This window comes from Podarcis tiliguerta (genome assembly GCF_965153285.1).
Source record: "Podarcis tiliguerta genome assembly, chromosome: 3".
Classification (NCBI taxonomy): domain Eukaryota; kingdom Metazoa; phylum Chordata; class Lepidosauria; order Squamata; family Lacertidae; genus Podarcis; species Podarcis tiliguerta.
This window is the reverse complement of record NC_139536.1, coordinates 113,617,946-113,643,981: the sequence shown is the minus strand read 5'-3', so window position 1 is coordinate 113,643,981 and position 26,036 is coordinate 113,617,946. Positions and strand designations below refer to the sequence as shown.

Below are 26,036 nucleotides of genomic sequence, written 5' to 3'. Positions count from 1 at the left end.
TTTTTTTGGGTGGGGGGGAGAAAACTGGTAAAGTTACCATAAAGTCTTCCAATGGAAATTTGGGTGGTTTTCACTGGAAATTTTCTTGACACCCTAGAGTGTGATCTAACTCAATGTGTTTACTTTACTTGAATTTTAGTAAACAAAGCTTGAAAGATTGAAACTGCCAAGCTTGTCTTCTATTGCAATTGGCAGGCATTCGCAGTTAGCAATAGACTTATGAAATGGGGGAAATTGTTGCTGAAGAATAAAGCACTTGAAAAATGTTATGTCCTCAACACCGCCAACTTCACCTCAGGATATATATATGCAACCGTACGCCACCCCTCAGTCTTAAAACTTTGTAAACAAAACAAAGAACGACCAGCAATTAAAGGCCCTTTGCAAAGAGGTATTTTATTCAAGACTACAGTGGTGCCTCGCAAGACGAAAAGAATCCGTTCCGCGGGTCTTTTCGTCTTGCGGTTTTTTCGTCTTGCGAAGCAAGCCCATTGACGGAGTAGCGCTATTAGCACTATTGGCGATTTAAGGGCTAAAAATGGCTTTTTAAGGGGTGGGGGATTAGCGGTTTTGCTGCTAAAATGCTTTTAGCAGCTTAGCGATTCAAAATAAGGGGTTTTGGAGCAAAAAAAAAATTCAAATTTTTTCATCATTTTTCGTCTTGCAAAGCAAGCCCATAGGGAAATTCGTCCTGCGAAGCGCCTCTGCAAACGGAAAACCCTTTCGTCTTGCGGGTTTTCCGTCTTGCGAGGCACCACTGTATTAACAACAACAACATTTTATTTGTATCCTGACCATCTGACTGGGTTGTCACAGCCACTCTGGATGGCTTCCAACATACATAAAAACATAACAAAACATTACACATTAAAAGGCTTCCCTATACAGGACTGCCTTCAGATGTCTTCTAATGGTTTTATACTTACTCATCTCCTTGACATCTGATGGGAGGGCGTTCCACAGGGTGGGCACCACTACCAAAAAGGCCCTCTGCCTAGTTCCCTGTAACTTTGCTTCTCACAAGTGAGGCAACTGCCAGAAGGCCCTCGGAGCTGGACCAACACTTTAAATTGTGCTCGGAAACATACTGGGAGCCAGTATACATCCTTTAGGACCCGTATTATATGATCCTGGTGCCCTCTCCCAATCATCAGTCTAGCTCAGGTGTAGACAACCTAAGGCCCAGGGGCCGGATGCAGCCCAATCACCTTCTCAATCCGGCCCGCGGACGGTCCGGGAATCAGCATGTCTTTACATGAGCAGAATGTGTCCTTTTATTTAAAATGCATCTCTGGGTTATTATTTATTTAAAATGCAGAGATGCATTTTAAATAAAAGGACACATTCTACTCATGTAAAAGCACGCTGATTCCCGGGCCGGATTGAGAAGGCGATTGGGCTGCACCCGGCCCCCGGGCCTTAGGTTGTCTACCCCTAGTTTTAAGTACCAGAAATACAAAACAGCTGCACAAGCACAGCTTATAGACCTGACATGTATGTGCACATACACCCTGTTATGGCAAAATCTGGGTGCGAGGCTGCTCTGCCACCCAGCTCGTTGGACTAAGTCCGCGGGTCCCTGCGGAGGAAAATGAGTTCAGCCGGAGACAGGAGCAAACTGCAGAAGATAGATGTTTATTGCGCAACAGGTTCAAGGCGAGAAAGGGGTGACATGAACTTTTGAAACTTCCCTCCATGTCCCAGAATACAGTGCAAAATACATCCCAGTTACATCATGTTACATCATGAATACATTAAGAAGAGGTTGGGTTACACAGACTACATCATGAATATATTAAGAAGAGGTTGGGTTACACAGGATTAACATAGGGAGGGGGGAATATGCAGAGCTGGAGATATGCGTAGATAAGCACATCCTGAGTCCCGGTGATGAGAAGACAATGGTCCACGTATGCATAGTCTGCCACCTGGCATTGCCCAGAGGAAGGGCTTGGCAGAGTGATTTGACAGGATTAGGGGCTTGACACCTTGCTTGAGGGATTATGGAGGACAGGGGAGGTGTCATGGAGTCCTAGAGAAATTGAGCAAATTGGCACGTTGATTTTCTATGAATTTTATAGATTTTAGTCCCTTTTGTCATTGACAATTGGAAATAAATGGATATATTGTAGCGAAGAAGGAGGTGAAGAAGACATGCCCCCCCTTCCGTATCACACCCCTTGCTTCACCTCCAAAGAAATCCAAATCCATGTTTTGATCTTGTGCAAATAATATTGTAAAGCCTCACTAGGAGTATGGAATGTCAGTACGGAATGAATTGTGTAGTAGGGCTATGCAATAAATTGCTATAGCGTCCAATACTAGTATTGAAATGACATCGTGGGCAAGTGCTTGAACCAGGCGATATACCGTGAGGGAAAGGTGAGCAAAAGGTGGGGACTGACAGCTTCTCAGGGGGGCAGCACTTTTCTTGGCAAGAAGGCACCTCACGCTGAGGGTGGGCAGCCATTTTCCCAATGAGCACACAAACCAACTCTTTAAGCGTAACTTCCTGCTCTCACCCCCAAAACTTCCAGAGTTCATCTAATGACACGGATCCTGCTAACAACCCAGGAGCAAAGACACGTGCACACACACGCCCATGGCTAGACAACCAAAGAACCAGCGGCAGAAACGCAAAGCTGAACTGAACTTTAAGCAGCCAGCAGAGCCCAGACACGGCAGCTCCCAGCCCAGGGAGGGACATGCCAGCCAATTGGTACAGCAAGATCTGGAAAGCAGAGCCCTCGGCAGCAGATTTCCCAAACAGATACTTTTCATGGCAGCAAGGCCCCTCCGTCTCCCTGCTTGCTCCTGGTATCTTGTTGCCTTTGCCTTCTTTTGCATGTGTGTGTGTGTGTTTGTGCCTCTGTATTGGTGGTGCCTTTACTTCAGAGAAAACAGACAAAAAAACCCAAACCTTGCTGTGTTGTTTACATCTCTGTACCTCCAACCCTATACAGTGGTACCTCAGGTTAAGTACTTAATTCGTTCCAGAGGTCCGTTCTTAACTTGAAACTGTTCTTAACCTGAAGCACCACTTTAGCTAATGGGATTTCCCGGTGCTGCTGCGCTGCCGCCACACAATTTCTGTTCTCATCCTGAAGCAAAGTTCTTACCCTGAAGCACTATTTCTGGGTTAGCGCAGTCTGTAACCTGAAGCGTATGTAACCCGAGGTACCACTGTATTTCCTTATATGCTTCATCTTCTTCTTATTTCCTTATACAGTGGACGCTTCGGTTGTGAATGTGATCCGTGCAGGAGGCATGTTTGCAACCCGCAGCGCCATGTCTGCGCATGCACAGGTTGCCATTCAGCGCTTCTGCGCAAAGCGCAACTTAGTAGTTCTGCGAATGCGTGAGCGCCAAAACCCGGAAGTAATCCGTTCTGGTACTTCCAGGTTCGGTGTGGTGTGCAACCCGAAAACACGCAACCTGAAGCGTCTGTAACCCGAGGTATGACTGTATGCTTCGTCATTTCCACCACCACGGTTGGCCTGCAAAGGAACTCAGCCGCCGCCGCCACCGTGAGGAGGCCCAGCAGGGTCCAGCCCCTCAACACTGGGGGGGATTCAGCCCCATCATCCCTGCATACTTTGGGGCCCCATAGAGTTGGTGTGTATGAGTTGAAGCATGCTATCAGACATGGTGATACATAAAAGTATCATGATTTAGTTGGTGGTATATCGCAATGTTGAAAACCAGTTATCGTCCAGCCCTATTATGTAGGCTGGGCTACAAATCCTGCCTGCAAGATAAAATTTCCACTGTAAACCCTTGAGCAGAAATGCAAGAGCATGCAGCAGTGAAACACTATTTACAGTGGTGCCTTGCAAGACAAAATTAATTCGTTCCGCGAGTTTTTTCGTTGTGCGAGTTTTTTCGTCTTGCGAAGCACCACGGCGGGGAGGGGCGGGGAGAAGCAGGGCAGCTGCCGCAGCTGGTACCTCAGACTCACCCGCGTGTTGTGGCCACCGTGCGACGCGGCTGCTGGAGGGCGGTGGGGCTCAGGAGCGCGACTCTGGCTGCAACGCTGGCTGCAACGGCTCTCTGAGGGGAGCGCGTGAGGGGGGTGGGCAGCGGCGCGAGGCACCAACCGTCAGCGGGAAGGTGGGAGAGAGCCGGAGGAGCGGGGAAGCGAGTGTGCGTGCGTGCAGTGACCGTCGCCATGACACGAGAGGCAGGGCCGTTTCGTCTAGCGAAGCAAGCCCTTAGGAAAATCCATCTTGCGAAGCACCTCAGAAAACGAAAAACCCTTTCGTATAGTGAGTTTTTCGTCTTCCGAGGCATTCGTCTTGCGGGGTACCACTGTATTTCATATAAGCATGCTGGAGATAGAAGCTAATCATCAATGCATTTACTCCATTCAGAAAAATTGTAACGCTTCTACAAACATTATGCGTTCTTTCTCTCTCTCTCTCTTTCTCACGTAAAGTCACTCTCCCAGCAAATATTCCTAAAGAGCCCAGCCTCGTGCTTGAAGGATTTATTTATTGTTACCAAGTACTGAAGTCAACTTCTACCTGTATCTAATTCAGCATTAATTACAACCAAAGCTGAAGTCTAGAAGTGTGGCTTAGGAGACACAGAATGCCCTTTCAATTCCCTGCCATGAGTGCCTTGGAAATCTCACTTCCATCAGCAAATTCAACAAAAATACAAATGATGTCCCTACAGCCCATTCTGATGGCATGTGGCTCCCAAATTTTACCTGGGGAGGGAATTGTGAGGACGCCCCAGCATGTCCCTGCTTCATTCATCCTCCAAATCGCCTTGTATCAGGAAAAGACCCAACCAAGAAGATCCTGTGTTTAAACTGAACATGAGATTTGACTGACTTAGTGATGCAGGGCCCAAGATCTCTCTGGTTTGACCATTCAATGCTTCCTGCAGTGAGGTGGTGAGGGGGAAAGGCCCCGGTGGAGAGAGCAAGGGAGGAGGCCAGCGAAAGAAGAAGAAGAAGAAGAAGAAGAAGAAGAAGAAGAAGAAGAAGAAGAAGAGAAGGAGGAGGAGTTTGGATTTGATATCCCGCCTTTCACTCCCCTTCAGGAGTCTCAAAGCGGCTAACATTCTCCTTTCCCTTCCTCCCCCACAACAAACACTCTGTGGGGTGAGTGGGGCTGAGAGACTTCAAAGAAGTGTGACTGGCCCAAGGTTACCCAGCAGCTGCATGTGGAGGAGTGGGGAAGTGAATCCGGTTCCCCAGATTACGAGACTACCGCTCTTAACCACTACACCACACTGGAAAGAATCCAGCATGCAAAGAATTGTCTTCACCAGCCCTTAGAAAAAGAGATGCTATGGTCTGGACCGAGAGACAGAAACAATGACCTTCCATTTTATCGATGGTCATAAGCTTTTCTGCCTCCAGCCGCATTTTATGTTCCTTTAAAGTTTCCAGGCGTGGCCAAACTTGGCCCTCCAGAAGTTTTTTTCAGACTACAACTCCCATCATCCCTAGCTAACAGGACTAGTGGTCAGGGATGATGGGAATTGTAGTCCCAAAGCATCTGGAGGGCCATGTTTGGCCATGCCTGCTTTAAACACTATATGAATTAACAAAGAAAACAACCATGTCTCATTAACAAAGGTAGATACCAGAGTTAGGGGACTGCTGGTTCCATGGCAATTTTAAATTTGCGGCTTTAAGCCTTATATAACATGCCTGTGTGAATCTTTCTGGGCTAAGTCTAGAAACAGCCTTGAGGGGACTAATCACTATCTGTGTTTTGCCCATTGTGAGCTCTCTTCCAAAGCATTACAAAACAGCATCCTATTTCTTCCTACTACAGTGGTACCCCGCAAGACAAATGCCTCGGAAGATGAAAAACTTGCTAGACGAAAGGGTTTTTCGTTTTCTGAGGTGCTTTGCAAGACGGATTTTCCTAAGGGCTTGCTTCGCTAGACAAAACAGCCCTGCCTCTCCTGTCATGGCGACGGTCACTGCACGCACGCACGCTCGCTTCCCCGCTCCTCCGGCTCCCTTCCACTTTCCGGCTGACGGCCGACCTTCCAGCTGCCTCGCGCCGCTGCCCACCCCCCTCGCGTGCTCCTCTCAGAGAGCCGTTGCCGCCAGCAGCCAGCGTTGCGGCCGGAGTCGCGCTCCTGAGCCCCGCCGCCCTCCAGCAGCCGCGTCGCACGGTGGCCACAACGCGCGGGTGAGTCTGAGGTACCGGCTGCGGCAGCTGCCCTGCTTCTCCCTGCTCCTCCCCGCCATTGTTAGTGTTTAACTGCAGTGGTGCTTCGCAAGACGAAAAAACTCGTACAACGAAAAAACTTGTGGAACGAATTAATTTCGTCTTGCGAGGCACCACTGTATGTAGTACAGTGGTACCTCTGGTTGCGAATGGGATCCGTTCTGGAGCTCCAGTCATATCCTGAGGAATTTGCAACCGGAGGTGCCGCTTCTACACATGCACGGTTTAGCGCTTCTGCGCATGGTGCGTAGAGTGTTTTCGTGCATGCACGCGCAGCGAAACCCGGAAAATATTTCCAGGTTTGCAGGTGAACTGGAGGTGAACGAAAGTAGAGGTACCACTACAGTACACACACACACACACTGGGGTGGGGGTGGGGGAGAAGCAGCAGAAGTGATTGACTGCTGTGTCTGAAAATGCAGGGATAATATTAGAGCTGCCCATTTGACCCATCTGGTAGAGAGAATGCCCACTGCCTCCGGTATCACATCCAATGCAAAAACGGTTTCCAAAATGCACACATCAAAACCCCATCAAGATTGCACTAGATCCTGATTTAAAGTATGTATTGCTATTGAGCATTGTGCTTCCTTTTGCTGGGAGGTGAACTGTAATGACTGCGCCCTGAAATGCAAAATATCTGCTAACTCTAGATGCACATTGGAAGGAAAGCCATGAAAAAGCACCCATTTAAAATTTCAGGTGAGGCCAGCAGAGCTTCACATCTCACCTCACAAGCCTAGCAATTATTCACAGAGGAGATTTCTGAAAATGCAGTCTTAGTTTTCCCTATCTGATTAGTACATTGAACCCAAAAAGTTGCATACGAAATGTTGCCTGTTCGTGATACGGTGGATGAGATAACGAAATACAATTGAAATGTTCTAACTTCCCAATTTTATGGCTCACCTCCTGCCTTCTGGTTCTGAAAATCACATCTCTTAAGATGTGTCAGAACAAATCAGAGTTATCTGCATAGAAGGTTCCTCAACAATGTAACTGGAAATAAGATAAGCTTTCCAAGAACTAAGCATGATGAATCAGATCAGCGCAAGACAACTCTTCTCCGTTTGCAAGATATCATATCACCCATTGTGCCATTTCAAATAACTTTGCTAAATCTGAGTTGCTAAATAATGTGGCTCTGATGCCTAGCCGTTCAAGTTTAGCAAAGTTAGCTATTAATTCTTTGATTTCAAGATATACAGGGGATACCTAGGCTTCAAAAGTACTAAATGTATTGCTTAACCTTTGTAGCCTGGTGCGGCCAACACCCAACAAAGATTTCAGGGCAAATGTAAGAATATACAAATGAGCTCACCAAGTATCTACCGTATTTTTCGCTCTATAAGACGCAATTTGATTTTCTTGACTGTCAAAAACAGGGACATAACCTTAGATTTCAAGGTCAGAAGATGATGTTTAGTTGCTCTCCTTTAAGATTTTCAACAGACTGCTGTTATGAAGATTCTGCTGGCTATCAATCCCATTCCTCTTCCTACAGTGGGATCATGGGAGGAATACAAGGTTAAGAGAACTTGTATTCCCAACAGAGGGCAAAGTATCAGCTCCATACATTCCAAGTACTCAAAGATGAACTGTTTTTATCCTTATAAAATTCATCATATGAAAAAAAAAAAAGGATTGGATAGACAAATGCATTCATTTTCAAACCTAGAATCAAAAGCCATAAAGGAATGGCTGGGGGCCTGATCCACTGAACACCACACATCTCAGAATTTTCCTCACTACATGTGATAAGAAACCAGGTAAAATGCCTGCAATGTTTTAGATTTTTTTAATACATACTGAGATGGCAATGGTTCAGGCTGATTGCATGATTTCATTAAATATCAGGTCCATAGCCAGAAGACAAGGGATAAGAAAAACACACACACACACACACACACACACACACGTCCCAGCCTCCCACCCACTCCGGCATTTGAGCATTAGTGTATTCATAGCATTTATGTGCTTTGCTTCAACTTGAGATTCACGTTTGTGTGCGCGCGCACGCACACACACCACTCCTGTATATGTTTCAACTTGAATTTTTCATAACCTAGATCAGCTCCAGGGCATAACTTTTTACTCACAGCCTATATAAACAGGCAGAAGATTCCTTACCAAGTGTTAAAATACAAGCACAGGACCTTCCCCCCTCCCATCTTAACAGTTCTAAAATTACACTGTTAAAACATGTTTGTGGAAAATATAGGCTGAAAGCAGGAGTTAACTATACAGTGTTCGCCTTGTCTCTAGGTGGTCATTCCCCTGAATGCCTTGAAAGAAACAGAGAGAATGAGAGGGGGCAAGGAAGAAGGAAGAAGCTGCTCCTCTGATTTAACTGCCCTTCTTCGAGGAGACCATTTTGACTTGCCTTATGCTCTGTGTCACGTCTCTGCGCCAATCCAATTTCTCAAGATCCTGAGAGAGGCGAGTAAAGGTGGTCATCCATGATGGGGCCAAGTCTGAATCTAAGTCAGGCGTGTCAACTTTGCTTCGGGGGCCTAATCCACCCCACAACTGGTTTTATCCGGCCCCTGTGGCAGTTTATTTATTGGGGTCAAACCCTTAAAAAAGCTTAAGAACTTTGGGGTAAAACCGTAAAGAAAGCTCAACAACTTCAATCCTTAAAAAATCATTAAAAAGAGCTCAACAACTTTGGCAGACCCTCACGCATGTTCACTTCACCAAATCTGGCCCTCTTTGAAAAAAGTTTGGGCACCCCTGATCTAAGTCATAGTAAAGGTAAAGGTACCCCTGCCCGTACGGGCAAGTCTTGACAGACTCTAGGGTTGTGCGCCCATCTCACTCAAGAGGCCGGGGGCCAGCGCTGTCCGAAGACACTTCCGGGTCACGTGGCCAGCGAGACATCGCTACTCTGGCGAGCCAGAGCCGCACACGGAAACGCCGTTTACCTTCCCGCTAGTAAGCGGTCCCTATTTATCTACTTGCCCCCAGGGGTGCTTTTGAACTGCTAGGTTGGCAGGCGCTGGGACCGAACAGCGGGAGCGCACCCCGCTGCGGGGATTCGAACCACCGACCTGACGATCGGCAAGCCCTAGGCGCTGAGGCTTTTACCCACAGTGCCACCCGCGTCCCTTGATCTAAGTCATAGAGGAATTAAAATAATGTGCAACTTATGCTCCAATTCAGAGTTATACAAAGAAGTACTTAAAGACAACAGTAAATGGGGAAGTCCGGGAAACAAGCAAATGTAAGAAATACTATGAAAATTGAATTGGTTTTTTTTATTTGTTTTTTATTTTTGTATGTTTCTTTTTCTTCTTTTATGTGAAAATAATAATAATAATAATAATAATAATAATAATAATAATAATAAATATTATTAAAAAAAGGCAACAGTAAATGTCATCATCCCAATCCTACCAGTATTTAGGAACCCATTTCACGAATGAACATTCCCCAATCACATAGTTTGCTTTTGGGGTGAAACAAGGGATCACTAATGTGCAAGGAAAAGGACACACCACATAAACTCCTATGTCCCAGTGCAAGAAACACCTCCAAAAAGGTGAGATGCTGCTCTAATGGAAGCAGAGAACCAACTTTACTGCAGTTTTTTCTGTGTACCATAAACACTTCATTCACAAACCAAGAACTTTCACAGCTTCTGCCATAATTGTATTTCATATGCTGCTTCTCCATGTAGTTGGTCCAAATATATGCAAAGCCAACCTCTACAACTTCCATTAACCAGTTGGAGGACACACACCAAACAAATTAAGAGTGGGTAGCATTTGACCAGGGACGCGGGTGGCGCTGTGGGTAAAAGCCTCAGCGCCTAGGGCTTGCCGATCGAAAGGTCGGCGGTTCGAATCCCCGCGGCGGGGTGTGCTCCCGTTGTTTGGTCCCAGCGCCTGCCAACCTAGCAGTTCGAAAGCACCCCCGGGGGCAAGTAGATAAATAGGGACCGCTTACTAGCGGGAAGGTAAACGGCGTTTCCGTGTGCGGCTCTGACTCGCCAGAGCAGTGATGTCACGCTGCCCACGTGACCCGGAAGTGTCTCCGGACAGCGCTGGCCCCCGGCCTCTTGAGTGAGATGGGCGCACAACCCTAGAGTCTGTCAAGACTGGCCCGTACGGGCAGGGGTACCTTTACCTTTACCTAGCATTTGACCAAAGAAGGAAGAAAACTTTATATTCAATTTTGTTTACCTTTATATTTTCAGTACTTAACTTAAAAAAGAAGATTGAAAATATTCCAAAATTTCCTGGTTCTACAAAGGTCTGAGTGCCTAGATACCCAAGATCATGGGATATTTGCAGCTCTCTCGTCTAGTATAAAGAGGCTTGCACTGAATTAACAGGGAATAAAAATTACTAAGTGGGAACAGAGGTATTCAGTTTCTTAAATATTCTCAAATTCCAGAATATTCTAAATTGTTGCATATAATGCCAGCAGAGTTAGAGACAAGTTGTACAATGTTGTATATTTTGCGAATCTAATTTGCATTCAAAGATCTGCTGCATATGTATTCAGCATCTGTCAAGCCCTCTGCTTGCACAATAAACTCATTCGCTCAATTATTACTAATCCCAACAGCTAGATTACTATTCCTTATACCTCAGATACCAGAATCACAACTGAATTAAGTACCGTATTTTTCGCTCTATAGCACGCACCCGACCATAACACGCACATAGTTTTTAGAGGAGGAAAATCCGTAGGCATGCCACCCGTAGGCATTCCCTCCATAACACGCACAGACATTTCCCCTTACTTTTTAGGAGGTAAAAAGTGAGTGTTATGGTGCAAAAAATACGGTAGTTAGAATTGCTCCAGCTCACAGAATCATAGAACTATAGAGTTGGAATGGACCCTGAGGATCATCTAGTCCAACCTACCACAATGCAGGAATTTCAGCTAAAGCATCCATGACAGATGGCCATCCAATGTCTGCTTCCAAACCTCCAAGAAAGGAGAGTCCACAACCTCCTGAGGGAGACTGTTCCGCTGTTGAACAGCTCTTACTGTCAGAGAGCTTTTCCGTGTGTTTATTTGGGATCTCCTTTCTTGGCGCGTGAAGCCACTGGTTTGAATCCTACCTTCCAGAGCAGGAGAAAACAAGCTTCTTCCCTCTTCCATGTTCCTCTGAAGCAGAAGAGGGGAACTGCTAGCCCATGACCAGATGTGGCCCACAGAACCATCCCTCCTTGTTCCTTTCCATTTGGCGACCATGCTTAAAGAGAAAGAACAAGCTTTCTATTGACTCCAATAACTGTTTTGACCATGGGTAGGCAAACTTAGGCCCAGGGGCCGGATCTGGCCCAATCGCCTTCTAAATCCGGCCCGCAGACGGTCCAGGAATCAGCGTATTTTTACATGAGTAGAATGTGTGCTTTTATTTAAAATGCATCTCTGGGTTGTTTGTGGGGCACAGGAATTTGTTCACCCCCCCCCAAAAAAAAAAATACAGTCCAGCCCATCACAAGGTCTGAGGGACAGTGGACCAGCCCCCTGCTGAAAAAGTTTGCTGACCCCTGGTTTTGACTAATTGCTAAAGGCATGTGGGTGGGTGAATTGGTCGGGTTATATGACCACCCTGCCAAATACAGTGGTGCCTCGCAAGACGAAATTAATTCGTTCTGCGAGTTTTTTCGTCTTGTGAATTTTTTCGTCTTGCGAAGCACCACTGTGTATTGACGGTTTCCCATAGGAATGCATTGGCGGTTTTAAAAAAAAGGCGCAAGACGTTTCGTCTTGCGAAGCAAGCACATAGGGAAATCCATCTTGCGAAGCAACTCAGAAAACGAAAAACTCTTTCGTCTTGCGAGTTTTTCGTCTTCCGAGGCACCACTGTATATCCCCTGTGGAGCAATTAAGCATTTGGAGACAGAGAACCAAAAATCAAAAACCACCATTCCCATTGGCTCAACTGGGAGGCTACCTTCCAACTCTTAAGTGGTACACAGGAAGGGGTGCAGAGAAACCCACACCTGGAGAGGGAAGGATTAGGCCAATCAGAAGGTCGGCGGTTCAAATCCCCGCGACGGGGTGAGCTCCCGTTGCTCGGTCCCTGCTCCTGCCAACCTAGCAGTTCGAAAACACATCCAAGTGCAAGTAGATAAATAGGTACTGCTCCGGCAGGAAGGGAAATGGCGTTTCTGTGTGCTGCTCTGGTTCGCCAGAAGTGGCTTAGTCATTCTGGCCACATGACCCGGAAGCTGTACACTGGCTCCCTCGGCCAGTAAAGTGAGATGAGTGTTGCAACCCCAGAGTCGGCCACGACTGGACCTAATGGTCAGGGATCCCTTTACCTTACCTGTGATCTCTGTCATTCCTCATTGCAGGAATGCTTTTTTCCAGGTCAAGTTGCCTGGTGTCAAGGTGTGACTATACACGTGCACACACACATGTGTACCGCGGACTGCAGCGCTGCAATAACACCGTTAACTAGATAAAAGCTATGTCTCTCTGGCCTGCAAATTCCTTACTATGGAACTTCAAAAAGCCCTTACATACAGAAGTTAAAACATTTCAACTTTGAAGGCAAGTATACTGCTAAAACCACCCGTTCAAACCCTCTTCTTGCCCAGTGCCCACTATTTAAACTAAAAGGAGCTTAATTTTTGTTTTGTTTTGGATGCAAGCCACTCATGCTTATATTTCCCAGGACAGCCTTTCCTGCCTTAAAAGTGCAGGCTGATGTGGCGACAGGAGAGCACAACAGGGGTCCCTCCGCACAGCCAGTGCTCCCTGAGGATAAATACAGTTGGGTAATTACTGTTACTACAAAGCCACTGATAATATTTCATAGGAAGGGGCTGCCTGGGAGTGAGAGATAGAACTAAAATCACACAGAGCAATCATTGGGAGTCCTCTGAAGCAAAGTAACGTTATATTCAGATTTGTTGCGCCTGTTCTCACTGCTATCCACGGACGCTTGGTTCCAGAGCTCAAAGAACAAAAGCAGCGCATGAAATGTTCTCTTGCTCAGGAAAAATACTAACAACAACAATCATTGAGAAGCAACCGCAGCAGCCTATGCCCTCCCACCCACGCAGCAGCAAAAATCACGTATTAAAGGCACATTAACGTTCGGTTTTTAAAGTTGTTAGAAGAGCTGATAGAACAGCTGTGCTGGCTGGGAGTTGTAGTTCAGAACATCTGGAGGGCAAGGCTGGGCAAGGCCACCACAATAATTAATCAAGCGGGCAACAGGATTTTATTTATGGAACAAAATTGATGTACTGCTTAACTGTAATAAAATCTCTAAGAGGTTTCCAATAAATACTAGAACTATATATTTTTTTTTTAAAAAAGTAAAATTAACAGTAAGAGAGATTGAAATGCAGGTGGGATATTCTTCCCTCAGCCCCCATCAGCAATTTTGGAATAAGAGTGGCCTAGGCTGTTTTTGGGTGTGACGCGGGTGGCGCTGTAGGTAAAACCTCAGCGCCTAGGGCTTGCCGATCGCATGGTCGACGGTTCGAATCCCCGCGCCGGGGTGAGCTCCTGTCTTTCGGTCCCAGCTCCTGCCCACCTAGCAGTTCGAAAGCACCCCTAAGTGCAAGTAGATAAATAGGTACCGCTTTATAGCGGGAAGGTAAACGGCGTTTCCGTGTGCTGCGCTGGTGCTGGCTCACCAGAGCAGCTTTGTCACGCTGGCCACGTGACCCGGGAGTGTCTCCGGACAGCGCTGGCCCCCAGCCTCTTAAGTGAGATGGGCGCACAACCCTAGAGTCGGACACGACTGGCCCGTACGGGCAGGGGTACCTTTACCTTTACCTTAGGCTGTTTTTAAAGATCACTGAGATAGCACATGACACAGGCTAAACACGTTAAAGTCCTCCATATACTATTATTGGTTACTTTAAAAAAATATATCAAAAAGGGCATATCCAGACACAGGTCTGTTTCTTACCCAGTGTTCGAAATTAGCCAGGTGCCAGACACATTTTGCACTTGGCTTTCAACCACTTGCAACAAAGTAATGATGCCTGGGCGCCAAGATGGCAGATGACATCTCCACCATGGAATCATAGAATCATAGAGTTGGAAGAGACCACAAGGGCCATTGAGTCCAACCCCCTGCCAAGCAGGAAACACCATCAGAGCACTCCTGACATATGGTTGTCAAGCCTCTGCTTAAAGACCTCCAAAGAAGGAGACTCCACCACACTCCTTGGCAGCAAATTCCACTGTCAAACAGCTCTTACTGTCAGGAAGTTCTTCCTAATGTTTAGGTGGAATCTTCTTTCTTGTAGTTTGGATCCATTGCTCCGTGTCCACTTCTCTGGAGCAGCAGAAAACAACCTTTCTCCCTCCTCTATGTGACATCCTTTTATATATTTGAACATGGCTACCATATCACCCCTTAACCTCCTCTTCTCCAGGCTAAACATGCCCAGCTCCCTTAGCCGTTCCTCATAAGGCATCGTTTCCAGGCCTTTGACCATTTTGGTTGCCCTCCTCTGGACACGTTCCATTTTGCCACCATGGAGGCGCATGCCTGGGGATAATTGAATCTGGACTGTTTTTGCAAGCTAATACCACACCCTGTAGTCTTCTATCAGTTATATTTTATCTGCACAAGCAGAATGAATTCTGGAACCAAAATGCTTTTTCTGTGCAGCCTGAGCAGGAACAGTCGCCATTACGAAAAAGAAGTCGGAGTAGGCCAATATACATGTGGACTGTCCCTGGATCATGGGACTTTTCTTCTTTATGTTTTCAAAGCTCTTAACCTAGCTCAAGGTAGTCATCTGACGTAGCCAGATGTTTAACTGAGAACCAATCACGGTCAGGCCATCATTTGGAAAATAAGACTTTAGAGCTGTCTTGCCCAAAAGTGGCAACTGTAAAATAGTGTAAAATGCCCAAAAATGGTGAGTGTAACCTTGGCTTAAGAAGCCATTTTGCACTTGGCTTATATACCTGAGATTCTAACACTGTTTTTACCCCAGCTTTTCCACAGAATGTGTCATTACTAACATAAGTACCGAAATATCACGAAGCAATTCCTGTCATCGGACCAGGAGAACAGGCAAACTGGCTTTGCTTACTCACAGGAATCTGCCTTATACAGAATTAGACCACCAGGTCCACCTTCTCAAAGCGGCTGCAGCTCTCCCAAGGTTTCAGAAAGGGGTATATCACCATCCCACTTGGAGCTGTCAGGAATTAAAACTGGGGCCTTCTGCAAGCATTGCATGTGCTGTGCCCCAGATACGGCCCTTCCCATCACTGCAGGCTCATCAGGCAGCCAACACTGACCCCCTCCCTTGAGGTCGTGTTTCTCCCTCGCACTGGGCTTTCTGTGGGACTTATGAGCAGCAGCATAGTGCCGCCACCATAGCCTTGCAGAAAAGCTCAGCAAAAATATCATTGTGCTGGGTGTGCAGGACGAGGCAGAAGAGGATGGAGGAAAAAGGGACACACTCTGCCAGTGCACAGGAGGAAAATGACTTTATGGAACCTGGAATCAAGACACTTCATCTTTCCATAAACTGACGTGAGAAGGAGGAAGAGAAAACAGGAATGTGTATTCATTCAGCTGGCTCCCAATTTGCAAACCATGGTCAGTGTTATGCCCACATTAGGCCAGTATCATAGAGATGCAAACTTCTGCTTCCAATGTCACAAGCTTGAAACAAATGTCTTATGTCTAAGAGTGAGCTGGCAATAAAACACTGCTCAAAGTCGGAATTACCGTATTTTTTGCTCTATAAGACTCACTTTTTCCCTCCCAAAAAGTAAGGGGAAATGTGTGTGCGTCTTATGAAGCGAATGCAGGCTGCGCAGCTATCCCAGAAGCCAGAACAGCAAGAGGGATTGCTGCTTTCGCTGCGCAGCGATCCCTCTTGCTGTTCTGGCTTCTGAGATTCAGAATATTTTTTTCTTGTTTTCCTCCTCCAAAAACTAGGTGCGTCTTGTGGTCTGGTGTGTCTTATAGAGCGAAAAATACGGTAACTCTTTATGATCTCCACAAACTTGGTTGAGTGTCAGGCCTAATGACACTTCTTGGTAGTCTTACTCCCTGAGAATCAGTTGTTGAGACTGAAAGTCCCTGTCGCCTCACAGCCTTCTATCTCCCTTCTCCTCCAGGGCTTTCCCTGGAAGGGGCTTTTTTCCATTGCAAGTCTAGATTTCTAAAGCTAGAAACGATTACATACATAGGAAACATTCATCTACAAGCAGCATTCTATGGCAGGGACATGGAGTTTTCACCCAGTCGGTGCGCCTTAGACAAACAACAAAACCAAACCATATTGTCCCATACAGAGGCATGCATTTATTTCATTCCACTTTTACCCGTGTTCTTCCAAGGAGCTCAGGGACACTTACGTTTGATTCCCACCCAGGCAATTTCAGACTCAAACCAGCTCAGCTCCAGCCTTCAGCCTATTCTTAGGAGACAGCTTCCTGGCCTCCCGTGCTTCTTTCCTATTCCACCGGAAATTCCCTTGAGCAAGAACCTTCTTAACCACAAAACAGAAGCCGACACCAGGCAGTTTTACAACCTATAAAACAGGACTCTAAAGCAGGTAAGGATGACAGGGATGTTGCAATGGGTCCAGTGGAGGCAGATCTGACACAGCCTGCTTGCCTGCTCTGCCCTCAGTGGACAGATCTGCAGCAAATCCAACACTGCTACTAGGTGGGCAGCTAGCAAGGAAAATAAGCACTTTTATTATTCTTAATTATCAGTTATATCCTTAATTTACTCACACGAGCTCTTGCTTCTGCCTTAAATGGCAATTTATAGAAATGTTCCCACGATGCCACCACTCCCACCCACACTTAAGGTTTAAACCAGACTTCCTCGACCTCAGTCCTCCAGATGTTTTGAGACTACAGTTCCCATCATCCCTGACCACTGGTCCTGCTAGCTAGGGATCATGGGGGTTGTAGGCCAAAAACATCTGGAGGGCCGAGGTTGAGGAAGCCTGGTTTCAATCTTTTGGATTTCACAGACCGGAAACTTTGGGTTATTTATCCATTCAGCATCAGAGTACCACAAACAGGTTAATTTTATTTTCTAAGGCCGAAATCCTTAGGTCGCCTACTCCAAAGAAGTGCCAATGACCTCAATGCAGCAGTGGAGGACCTTAATTAGGGGCTACATAGGGAAGCCATTTTGTCGCATGAAGGTACTATCCAATTGGAAGCTCTGGGGTGTAGCTGATCCAGTGGCGTAGCGTGGGTTGTCAGCACCCAGGGCAAGGCAAGTAATTTGCGCCCCCCCCCACTGCACTGTCCCTCCCCCAGATAGTCCCTCGCTCTCTCTCCGCACTGCACTGCACGCCTGGCACCCTCCCCTCCACAGTGGGCGGCGACCCGGCGGCTCGGATTGGATTCGCACAGCCAGCACTGCAGTGAGAGAGAGTGAGTGAGCCAGGTAGGGGCAGAGAGCTGCGAGTGCGAGTGCGCGCCCCCCAGATGTTGCGCCCGGTGCGGCCGGCCCCCCCAGCACCCCCCCCCCACTACGCCACTGAGCTGATCCAAGCAGGGCTTTAAGTCACCACTGCTCAGTTGATTAGTGGTGACTTCAAGCTTCCCCTTGAATTGGCTGGGCTCTTCCTCTGCAGTGTGTCTTGAACTCAAATCACACTGCAAAGAAAAAATGGGTGACCTGGTGCCATGCAAGGGATGGCTCCTCACTTGACAAAGTGACCTGAGTGGAGGGGCAGGAAACAACGGAGATGAAAAGGTTCCCTGCTCCCGCTTAGTGGAATAACCCTGGAACAAGCTGTTGAATTGCAGTCTAACACCTGATCTTACAATGGAAGGGGCGGAAAGGTACCTCCAAACCAAATTAGCAAAACTGTGAAGGTCAGCTTACAAATGTATTCTGTATTCTGCTCTGGTCAGAGCTCACCTGGAGTACTGTGTCCAGTTCTGGGCACCACAGTTCAAGAAGGACACTGACAAACTGGAACGTGTCCAGAGGAGGGCAACCAAAATGGTCAAAGGCCTGGAAACGATGCCTTCTGAGGAACGGCTAAGGGAGCTGGGCATGTTTAGCCTGGAGAAGAGGAGGTTAAGGGGTGATATGATAGCCGTGTTCAAATATATAAAAGGATGTCACATAGAGGAGGGAGAAAGGTTGTTTTCTGCTGCTCCAGAGAAGCGGACACGGAGCAATGGATCCACACTACAAGAAAGAAGATTCCATCTAAACATTAGGAAGAACTTCCTGACAGTAAGAGCTGTTCGACAGTGGAATTTGCTGCCAAGGAGTGTGGTGGAGTCTCCTTCTTTGGAGGTCTTTAAGCAGAGGCTTGACAACCATATGTCAGGAGTGCTCTGATGGTGTTTCCTGCTTGGCAGGGGGTTGGACTTGATGGCCCTTGTGGTCTCTTCCAACTCTATGATTCTATGATTCTATTCTATGATTCTAATGACCAGCTTCACTTAAAAGCATGATTTACACTAGACCAAAGGATGTCTAACACTGCAGGGCAAGGGGAGGAGGAACCAACATCCAAGGAAAAATATCCTTTAATTCCAGAGTTTTCATAGAATTGTAGACTAGGAAGGGACACTGAGGATCATCTATTCCAACCTCCTGCAATGTAGAAATATGCAGCTGTCCCATACGGGAATTGAACCTGCAACCGTTGCATTATCAGCACCACACTCTAACCAACTGAGCTATCCAGATGTTTTATATACATCTCTCTTGCTGTGGTCTAAACCACTGAGCCTAGGGCTTGCCGATCAGAAGGCCGGCGGTTCGAATCCCCGCAACGGTGTGAGCTCCTGTTGCTCAATCCCAGCTCCTGCCAACCTAGCAGTTCGAAAGCATGTCAAAGTGGAAGTAGATAAGTAGGTGCCGCTCCGGCGGGAAGGTAAACAGTGTTTCTGTGCGCTGCTCTGGTTCGCCAGAAGTGGCTTAGTCCTGCTGGCCACATGACCCGGAAGCTGTACGCCGGCTCCCTCGGCCAGTAAAGCGAGATGAGCACCACAACCTCAGAGTCGTCCGCAACTGGACTTAACGGTCAGGGGTCATTTACCTTTACCTCTTGCTTCAGAATACATCTTCTTTCAAACTTTATACCTTAGGCCCCTTCCATACATTTGTCTGCAAAGGAAGTTCTGGATATTGCAGAAGATTCTAAACGCAACCTAGAATACACATCCAATCCTCATTCTTTAACGTTAACCAAACCCCTCTTCCAAGTAATCATAGAATCGTAGAGTTGGAAGAGACCCAAGGGTCATCTAGTCCAACCCTCTGCAATGCAGAAATCTCAGCTACAACATCCATGACAGATGGCCTTCCAACCTCTACTTAAAGACCTCCAAGGAAGGATAGTCCACAATCTCCCAAGGGGGTCCGTTCCACTGTCAAACAGCTCTTACTGTTAGAAACTTTTTTCGCAACTTGTCAGATCATCTTCTTGAAGATCCCCTCCCCAACCTCACAAAAAGCCTTCAAGGAACTCCAACTTCCCTTGAAATCTTTTCAGAGAAACCTCTCAGTGGAAGAAGAAAAATAGTTCCTTCTTTCCTGGAAGTCTTATGAGTACTTTCAGAACATTAAAAAATCAAACCAGGCAGAATGAGGCAAAATTGAATGAGGCAGAAGTTTAAAATATGCAGTTCACCAATATCTTCTTCAGAATGCATCAACAGTGACAGTGTGTTTAGAAATTTTTATTGTTGTTGTTGCTTAGACAGGCTGCAATCCTATTTGTAAAATAACCACTTCTATGTAGATATGCATTTCATTAATGATTCTGTGTGTGGTAGTCTTAAGAATATGGATTTTGGGAGTTGTTCTCTGACAATGTATTTCCACAACTGTAAACCTTGGAAATATTAGTGTTATAGTGTTATCCTTTAGCAATGCTTTAGCAATCGTACTTTTTACAATGTTAGCATACCAGGCTAGCTGGTTGTAAAACCATCTTACCACGCTTTGAGGATACAAGCAGTATATCACACCTGAAGAATTTATATGCCGGCACAAAATATCTTTATATCAGATCATATCCGTAAGGTTTTAGGTAGTGTCTCCATTGGTAATACTTACAGCGATCAGTTACTTTTAAAGATTGTTTCTAATAGGAAATGAAACTAAAGCTTAACAGTAATCAGTTAATTGAACATTTACAAGAAAGTACATTAAAATCATTGGATAACTTCAGCCCCCCCCCAACCAGCTGCTATTTAAATGGCATATTGCTAACAGAAAGCTACATGTAAAAAGACTTAATACTTCCATTCCCGTTCAACCTTCGTTAACATAATGCACCGAAGGGAAATGTCTTGCACACTTAACTGTCGATTAATGTACAGGGATACAGGAAGTTACCTAGGTTAGTATTCAAGAGCATGGAATCCTGTAACAAATGTAAATATTCATGCAAATGGCCTAGAATCTCTGCCATCAATAATGGTATTAGCTAAATCAAAGGGGGGGGGGGGGAGAAAGACATAGTCTTTAACGGCCAATACATTTCTCCCTGTTGTGCAAAGTCAAGATGTCTGAACAAGGCGGTATGTGCTGAAAAGACACCATTCAGTTTCTGAAGAACAAGAAGCAGTCATCACAGGGATGTCCCTGATAAACAGATTAGAGCTCAAGCAGACAATATGCACCCCCCCCCCCGCATTTACAAAACTAGTTCTTCATCCTCATGCATCCAAATATAAAGGTAAAGGTAAAGGGACCCCTGACCATTAGGTCCAGTCGTGACCGACTCTGGGGTTGCGGCGCTCATCTCGCTTTATTGGCCGAGGGAGCCAGTGTACAGTTTCCGGGTCATGTGGCCAGCATGACTAAGCCACTTCTGGCGAACCAGAGCAGCGCACGGAAACACTGTTTACCTTCCTGCCAGAGCAGTACCTATTTATCTACTTGCACTTTGATGTGCTTTCGAACTGCTAGGTTGGCAGGAGCAGGGACCGAGCAACGGGAGCTCACCCCGTGGCGGGGATTCGAACCGCCGACCTTCTGATTGGCAAGTCCTAGGCTCTGTGGTTTAACCCACAGCGCCACCCACGTCCCTATGCATCCAAATATAACCGATGGCAAAAATGGCATCCATGAAAGCAGGGAATGAAACACAAATTTGCAATTTCCATTTTCAGGTCTAACAAATCACCTGCATTAATATTACAATACGACTATTAGAAGGAAAAAGGATAACATGTCTGGCACTGGCCAGGCCAAAAAATAATATTTGGAGCATACAGTTACACGTTGGCTCCCTCGGCCAGTAAAGCGAGATGCGCGCCACAACCCCAGAGTCATTCGTAACTGGACTTAACTGTTAGGGGTCCCTTTACCCTTTTACAGTTACATTTATCCTACGAATTAGCTGTGGCCCTCTGGTTCATTAAACACTGTCAATGTGGCCCTCTGTGCTGGAAAGGGTTGGCTATCCTGATTTACAGCTGCTAATATTTTGCAGCCATCTGCAAGAAGGAAGGATTTTTGTTTTGAGTCTTGCACTTTCCATACTGTGAAATCAATGGTGGGAAGCCTGGGGTCTTACGAGATCTTGTTGGAAGCCCCAGCCCCAGGCAGCATGGTCCATAATCAGGGGTGATGGGAGCTCAGCCCATCAACATCTGCAGGGCCACACTCTCCCCAACCCTGCTATAAATGAATGCTAAAAATGGTTGCTTATAGCAGACACCCCACCCCTGCCGAAACTAAAATAGCCACCGCCATTGGTAGAGAGGACTAGGCAACTGTTTTTATCATCCTTGTACCCATGCCAAATAAGCTTGCATCAGACTGCTTACTATAAAAGGGACAGAGATTCTGCAACAACTGTGTTGGTCTCACAGAATAAAGGGCATTTCTAGATGTTGGTGGTGCTGAAACAGTAAGTGTGATGTAAGGTATCTCATGGTTAGGTGCCACACAGATAAGGCAAATGCCCACTGGATTCTAACTTTGAGCTATTCCTTTGGATTGCATGTGGACATATTCAAGATCACCAGCATGCCAGCATCATCAGCTTGGAGGAGAGCAAAATGAGTGGCTGTAACTAAATTTTAATGGGATTTGCCTTTGCTGCAGCGGAGTAATTAGTTCAAAACAGCTACAAACATAAAGCTATGAAGTGAAAGCCAGCCATTTTTTCCTAGTTGCAACCCTCATACCAAATCTACAATATGGGGAATGCAGCTCTGAACTACATTAAAAAGCTGTTCTAAGTCACGCTCCCACAGGCCCCAAAATATGGTCCTATATATGGTAATCTCTCAGCCTTGTCTACTATCCCTACTTTGCAGCATGGGCTTACTCCTAATGCACTGTTTGTTTCTTTCTCTCACAGTGTAAGTGTTTGCAGAATGTTTTTTAAAAAGCTCCAAAGTTCAGGCTGTTCCCACAAGAGCAATGAATTTATCTCTTACTTCTTGGGGATGGGGTGAGAGAGAACAGAACAAAGCTGCCAATCATTGCAGGGCCCATGATTTCCACCCTGTCTGTTGCCCAGGAGCAGTTTTCATTTTGCCACCCTAAGAAGAGACTTCTCCACGAAGAGAGAGAATCGGGCAAGTAAGTGTAAAAACCTGTACTCTGGCCCTTTCCCTGTCCTCACAGCAGCAACCTGTCAAGGTGAGGAGTTTAAGGCTTGATCAGAAGAACAGAAGACCTTAGGAACAATGCAGGCCCTTCAATTCTGGGCCCAACAACAAACCACAGCCCTGTATTCAAAGCAGCCTTGGAAGCAGAGCCACAAGCAAGATGGATGTTGAAGCAATCTTCCTTCCACCTTTGCAAGGCCCAGAAGCCCGAGAGGGTTTTGCAGCAGTAAGTGCAGCTATATATTATTTCCGCGGCAGCTACAGATCACAAACTAAGCAGCAGACGATTCACAATACTGCTAAGATTCTCTCTTGTCAAACTCCAGCTAGAAACGGGCGAGGGCGATTTATGTAAGAACGGCTCTTTCCCTCCAGCCCTCCCCATTTCCACAAAGCTGAATTAGCAACAGCAACATCCTCTCCACGGATGTGCGCTTCAAACCTTCGACCATCAAACGTTGCATTAAGGAGGAGGGGGGGGGGAGGAAAGAAAGTGACTCACTTCCCATTTCCAGCATGGAAACGAGGCCCCTTTCTGGTGCCAATAAGGACTATTTTGGACCAGGGCGCCTATTTCCTAATTCTGCAGGCTTGCCTTTTCTCTATCTCTGTCCCCCCCCCCCTCCACACACACACACACACACACACACACACTGTGTGTGTATAACCCCTGCTTCTCCCTCCCTATTCAGGAAAAGGGCAAGGCAGCAACGACAGCGAGTTGGTGAATGAACGAAGGCTGAAGGTTACCGGATTTATGAATGTCAAGATCATGTGACAATAACGGGAACCCGTCTTATTCACAAAAAACACAGGCCGAGGGAAAGTGCCGCGGTGCGGAGGAAACGCTGCCGAGCCCGAGAGAGAGAGAGAGAGAGAGGTTTGTCCCCGAGGCAAGTCACCTTTCACCGCTACTAGCCTCAGCAGCCCCGCCCCGCCACTTCGCCAAAGGAAAGCCGTGCCTTGCAGGAGAGGTGCGGTTGCACGGAGATCAAGCGCGGGATTCGCCTGGAAATTAGAAAGCTTTCGAGGGAAAAGGCGGCTTGAAATTAATTAAGACCCCCCCCCTTTTATTTGCACGCAAGCTCCCGCTCACACACACACACAGAATGCCGATCGGCTGCAACGCCAACCACGAGCTCCGAGCAGCGCCTGGGGCCCGAGGCTGCCTCGCCTTCTGCTAGTTGTTTTTTATTTCAGTTCCTGCGCCGCCTTTCGCCCGAGGACCGCAGGGCGGCTTGCAACAGAAAAGCACACGAATGCGTGGCATAGTAACAAGCGGAGACAAACGCCGCCCCCTGCACAGCTTCGCAGGCCGACGGGAGCCGCTGCCCACCCGATCCCCCCCCCCCCAGCGCAACTTCGGCGCCGGCCCAGGCCGGGGGCCTTCCTCGCCGCGCGGGAGAGCCGAAGCCTCGCTTTCTCCCCTCGGCGGGGCCCGGATCCGCCCGGCAGCAGAGGCCCGGCCTCCCCCCCCCCCAAGCCCACCCCCGCCGTGAGCTCGCTTTCTCCCGCGGCCAGAGCGGAGGGCGGCTTGCTCTCTCCCTCTCTCTTTTTTTATGAATGGAAACGCGTTATGCAAATGAGCGCGATTCAAGAGGGGTGGGGGGGGGGGAGGAACACGACGCAGCAATGGCGGACGCGAAGGGGGCGTGAGGGGGGGGGACCGAGCCGCGGAACAGAGAGCGGACCGCGAAGAAGCGAGGGCGCCGCGGGGCATTGGCCCCAAGCACATCCGGCGAAGGGAAGGCAAGGCGTCCTCTTAGCCGCCCCCCCCTCAAAGCCACTTCCCAGAGGGGGGGCCGTGCAACATCTCCCCCCCCACGAGAAAGGAGAAGCGGGGCGCCCTCCGCCACAGCCTCGCCACCCAGGAGGGGGCGTCGTCGGGGGGGGGGAAGAGACTTGGGAAAGGGCAAAGATGCCCCGGCCGAGCAGCGCGCTCTCCAGATGTTCCCCGCCAGATGTTCCCCCTCCCTCCCTCGCCGCCGCCCGCCCCCCCCCCACTCCGCGGCCGGCCACTTACTCGTCGGGGTGGGCTTCTTCGGTCATCTTCTCCCCGTCGGAGCTCATCCCCCTCCGCCAGCCGCCTGGGGGGCTGCGCGCCTCTTCCTCATCTTCCCGGGGCTTCACATCGCCGGGAGAGATGCGGGGAGCGCGCGAGAGAAGAGCGGGGGGAGGACGGGACGGGCGGCGGGGAAGGCCGCCTGGGGGGCAGGGATGGAGAAGGCAGGCAGGGAAGCAGGCGGGGGGCCGGTCGCCCGCCCCCCCCCCCTCGAAGGCCTGGTCGGGACAGGCGAGGCAGCGCGGGCTCAGCGCGCGGGGAGGCAGCGCGGCGTGGGCGCCTTGTCGTCCGGTGCGCCCGGGCGCCTCCTCCACGGCAGCAGCGGCAGCAGCAGCCGGCGGCCCCGTCCGAGCCCCATCGCTGCCTTTACTCCATGTTGGATTCTCGCAGCCGCCAACAGGAGGAGGAAGCTGGGCGGAAGCGATGACGTGATCCCAGCCCAGCTGCTGTCGGGGAGGGAGAGCGAGGCGGGCCGGCCCCGCGCCAGCGCCGCTTCCCTCCCGCGCTCCCGGGACTCGAGATGGGCGGGAGGCGGCGGCGGCGGCCTGGGGCCAGCGCGGCTCCGCTGCCCGACCCGCCCTCGGGCTCGGGATCTCCGGGGCCCCGGGGGATGCTCCGGGGGGAAACGGGGCGACCCCTTGGCCCGCGGGTGGGTGGGTAAGGGTATCACCCCCCCCCCCGGAGCTTCCAGGGTCCCGGCACGTGCGGCGCAGCGACGGAGCTTCTCTGAGCGTGTGCAGAATGCTCCGCGAACCGATCGCAGCTCCCCCCCCCCCCATTTTTTAAATTGGTTTTCACAATATTATAAACAACAAACACATAAGACAAACAAACATAAATCATAGCCTGGTTGAAAATTACACTTATTTCCCCCCCAAAATTTTTTATTGGTTTTCACAATATTATAAACAAACAAACAAACAAACAAACACACAAGGCAAACAAACATAAATCATAGCCTTATTTAAAATTATACTTGTTAACGTTGTTAAGTGACTTCCTCGCTTCCCCTTGGTTGAATTTCATTGCATGTCCTTTTCCAAATCACAGTTCTTATAAAATTTAACTTAAACATGAACATCCTTAGATCGTCACATTATGAAATTAAACATATTGATTCGACACTCAACATAAATAAAATCCTGAGCCAATTAAGTATCTGCAAGCTGTTTTCTGTTAATTTAACTTAACATATTTAAGTAATCATTAATGTTAATACACTCTTTCTGATACTCCTCCTCCTCCTGGTTGCG

At 48.0% G+C, this 26,036-nt stretch overlaps 1 protein-coding gene across 1 annotated transcript in view; it reads right to left on the bottom strand.

The window, feature by feature from the left end:
• Positions 1-25,242, bottom strand: part of SPRED2 (sprouty related EVH1 domain containing 2) — a 94,800-nt gene extending 69,558 nt beyond the window's left edge. Inside the window, exon 1 of the mRNA XM_083435420.1 lies at positions 24,745-25,242. Within this exon, the coding sequence (XP_083291546.1) occupies positions 24,745-24,791 (47 nt within the window). The 5' untranslated portion in view covers positions 24,792-25,242. The remainder of the gene's footprint in view (positions 1-24,744) is intronic.
• Between the last annotated feature and the right edge of the window lie 794 nt (positions 25,243-26,036).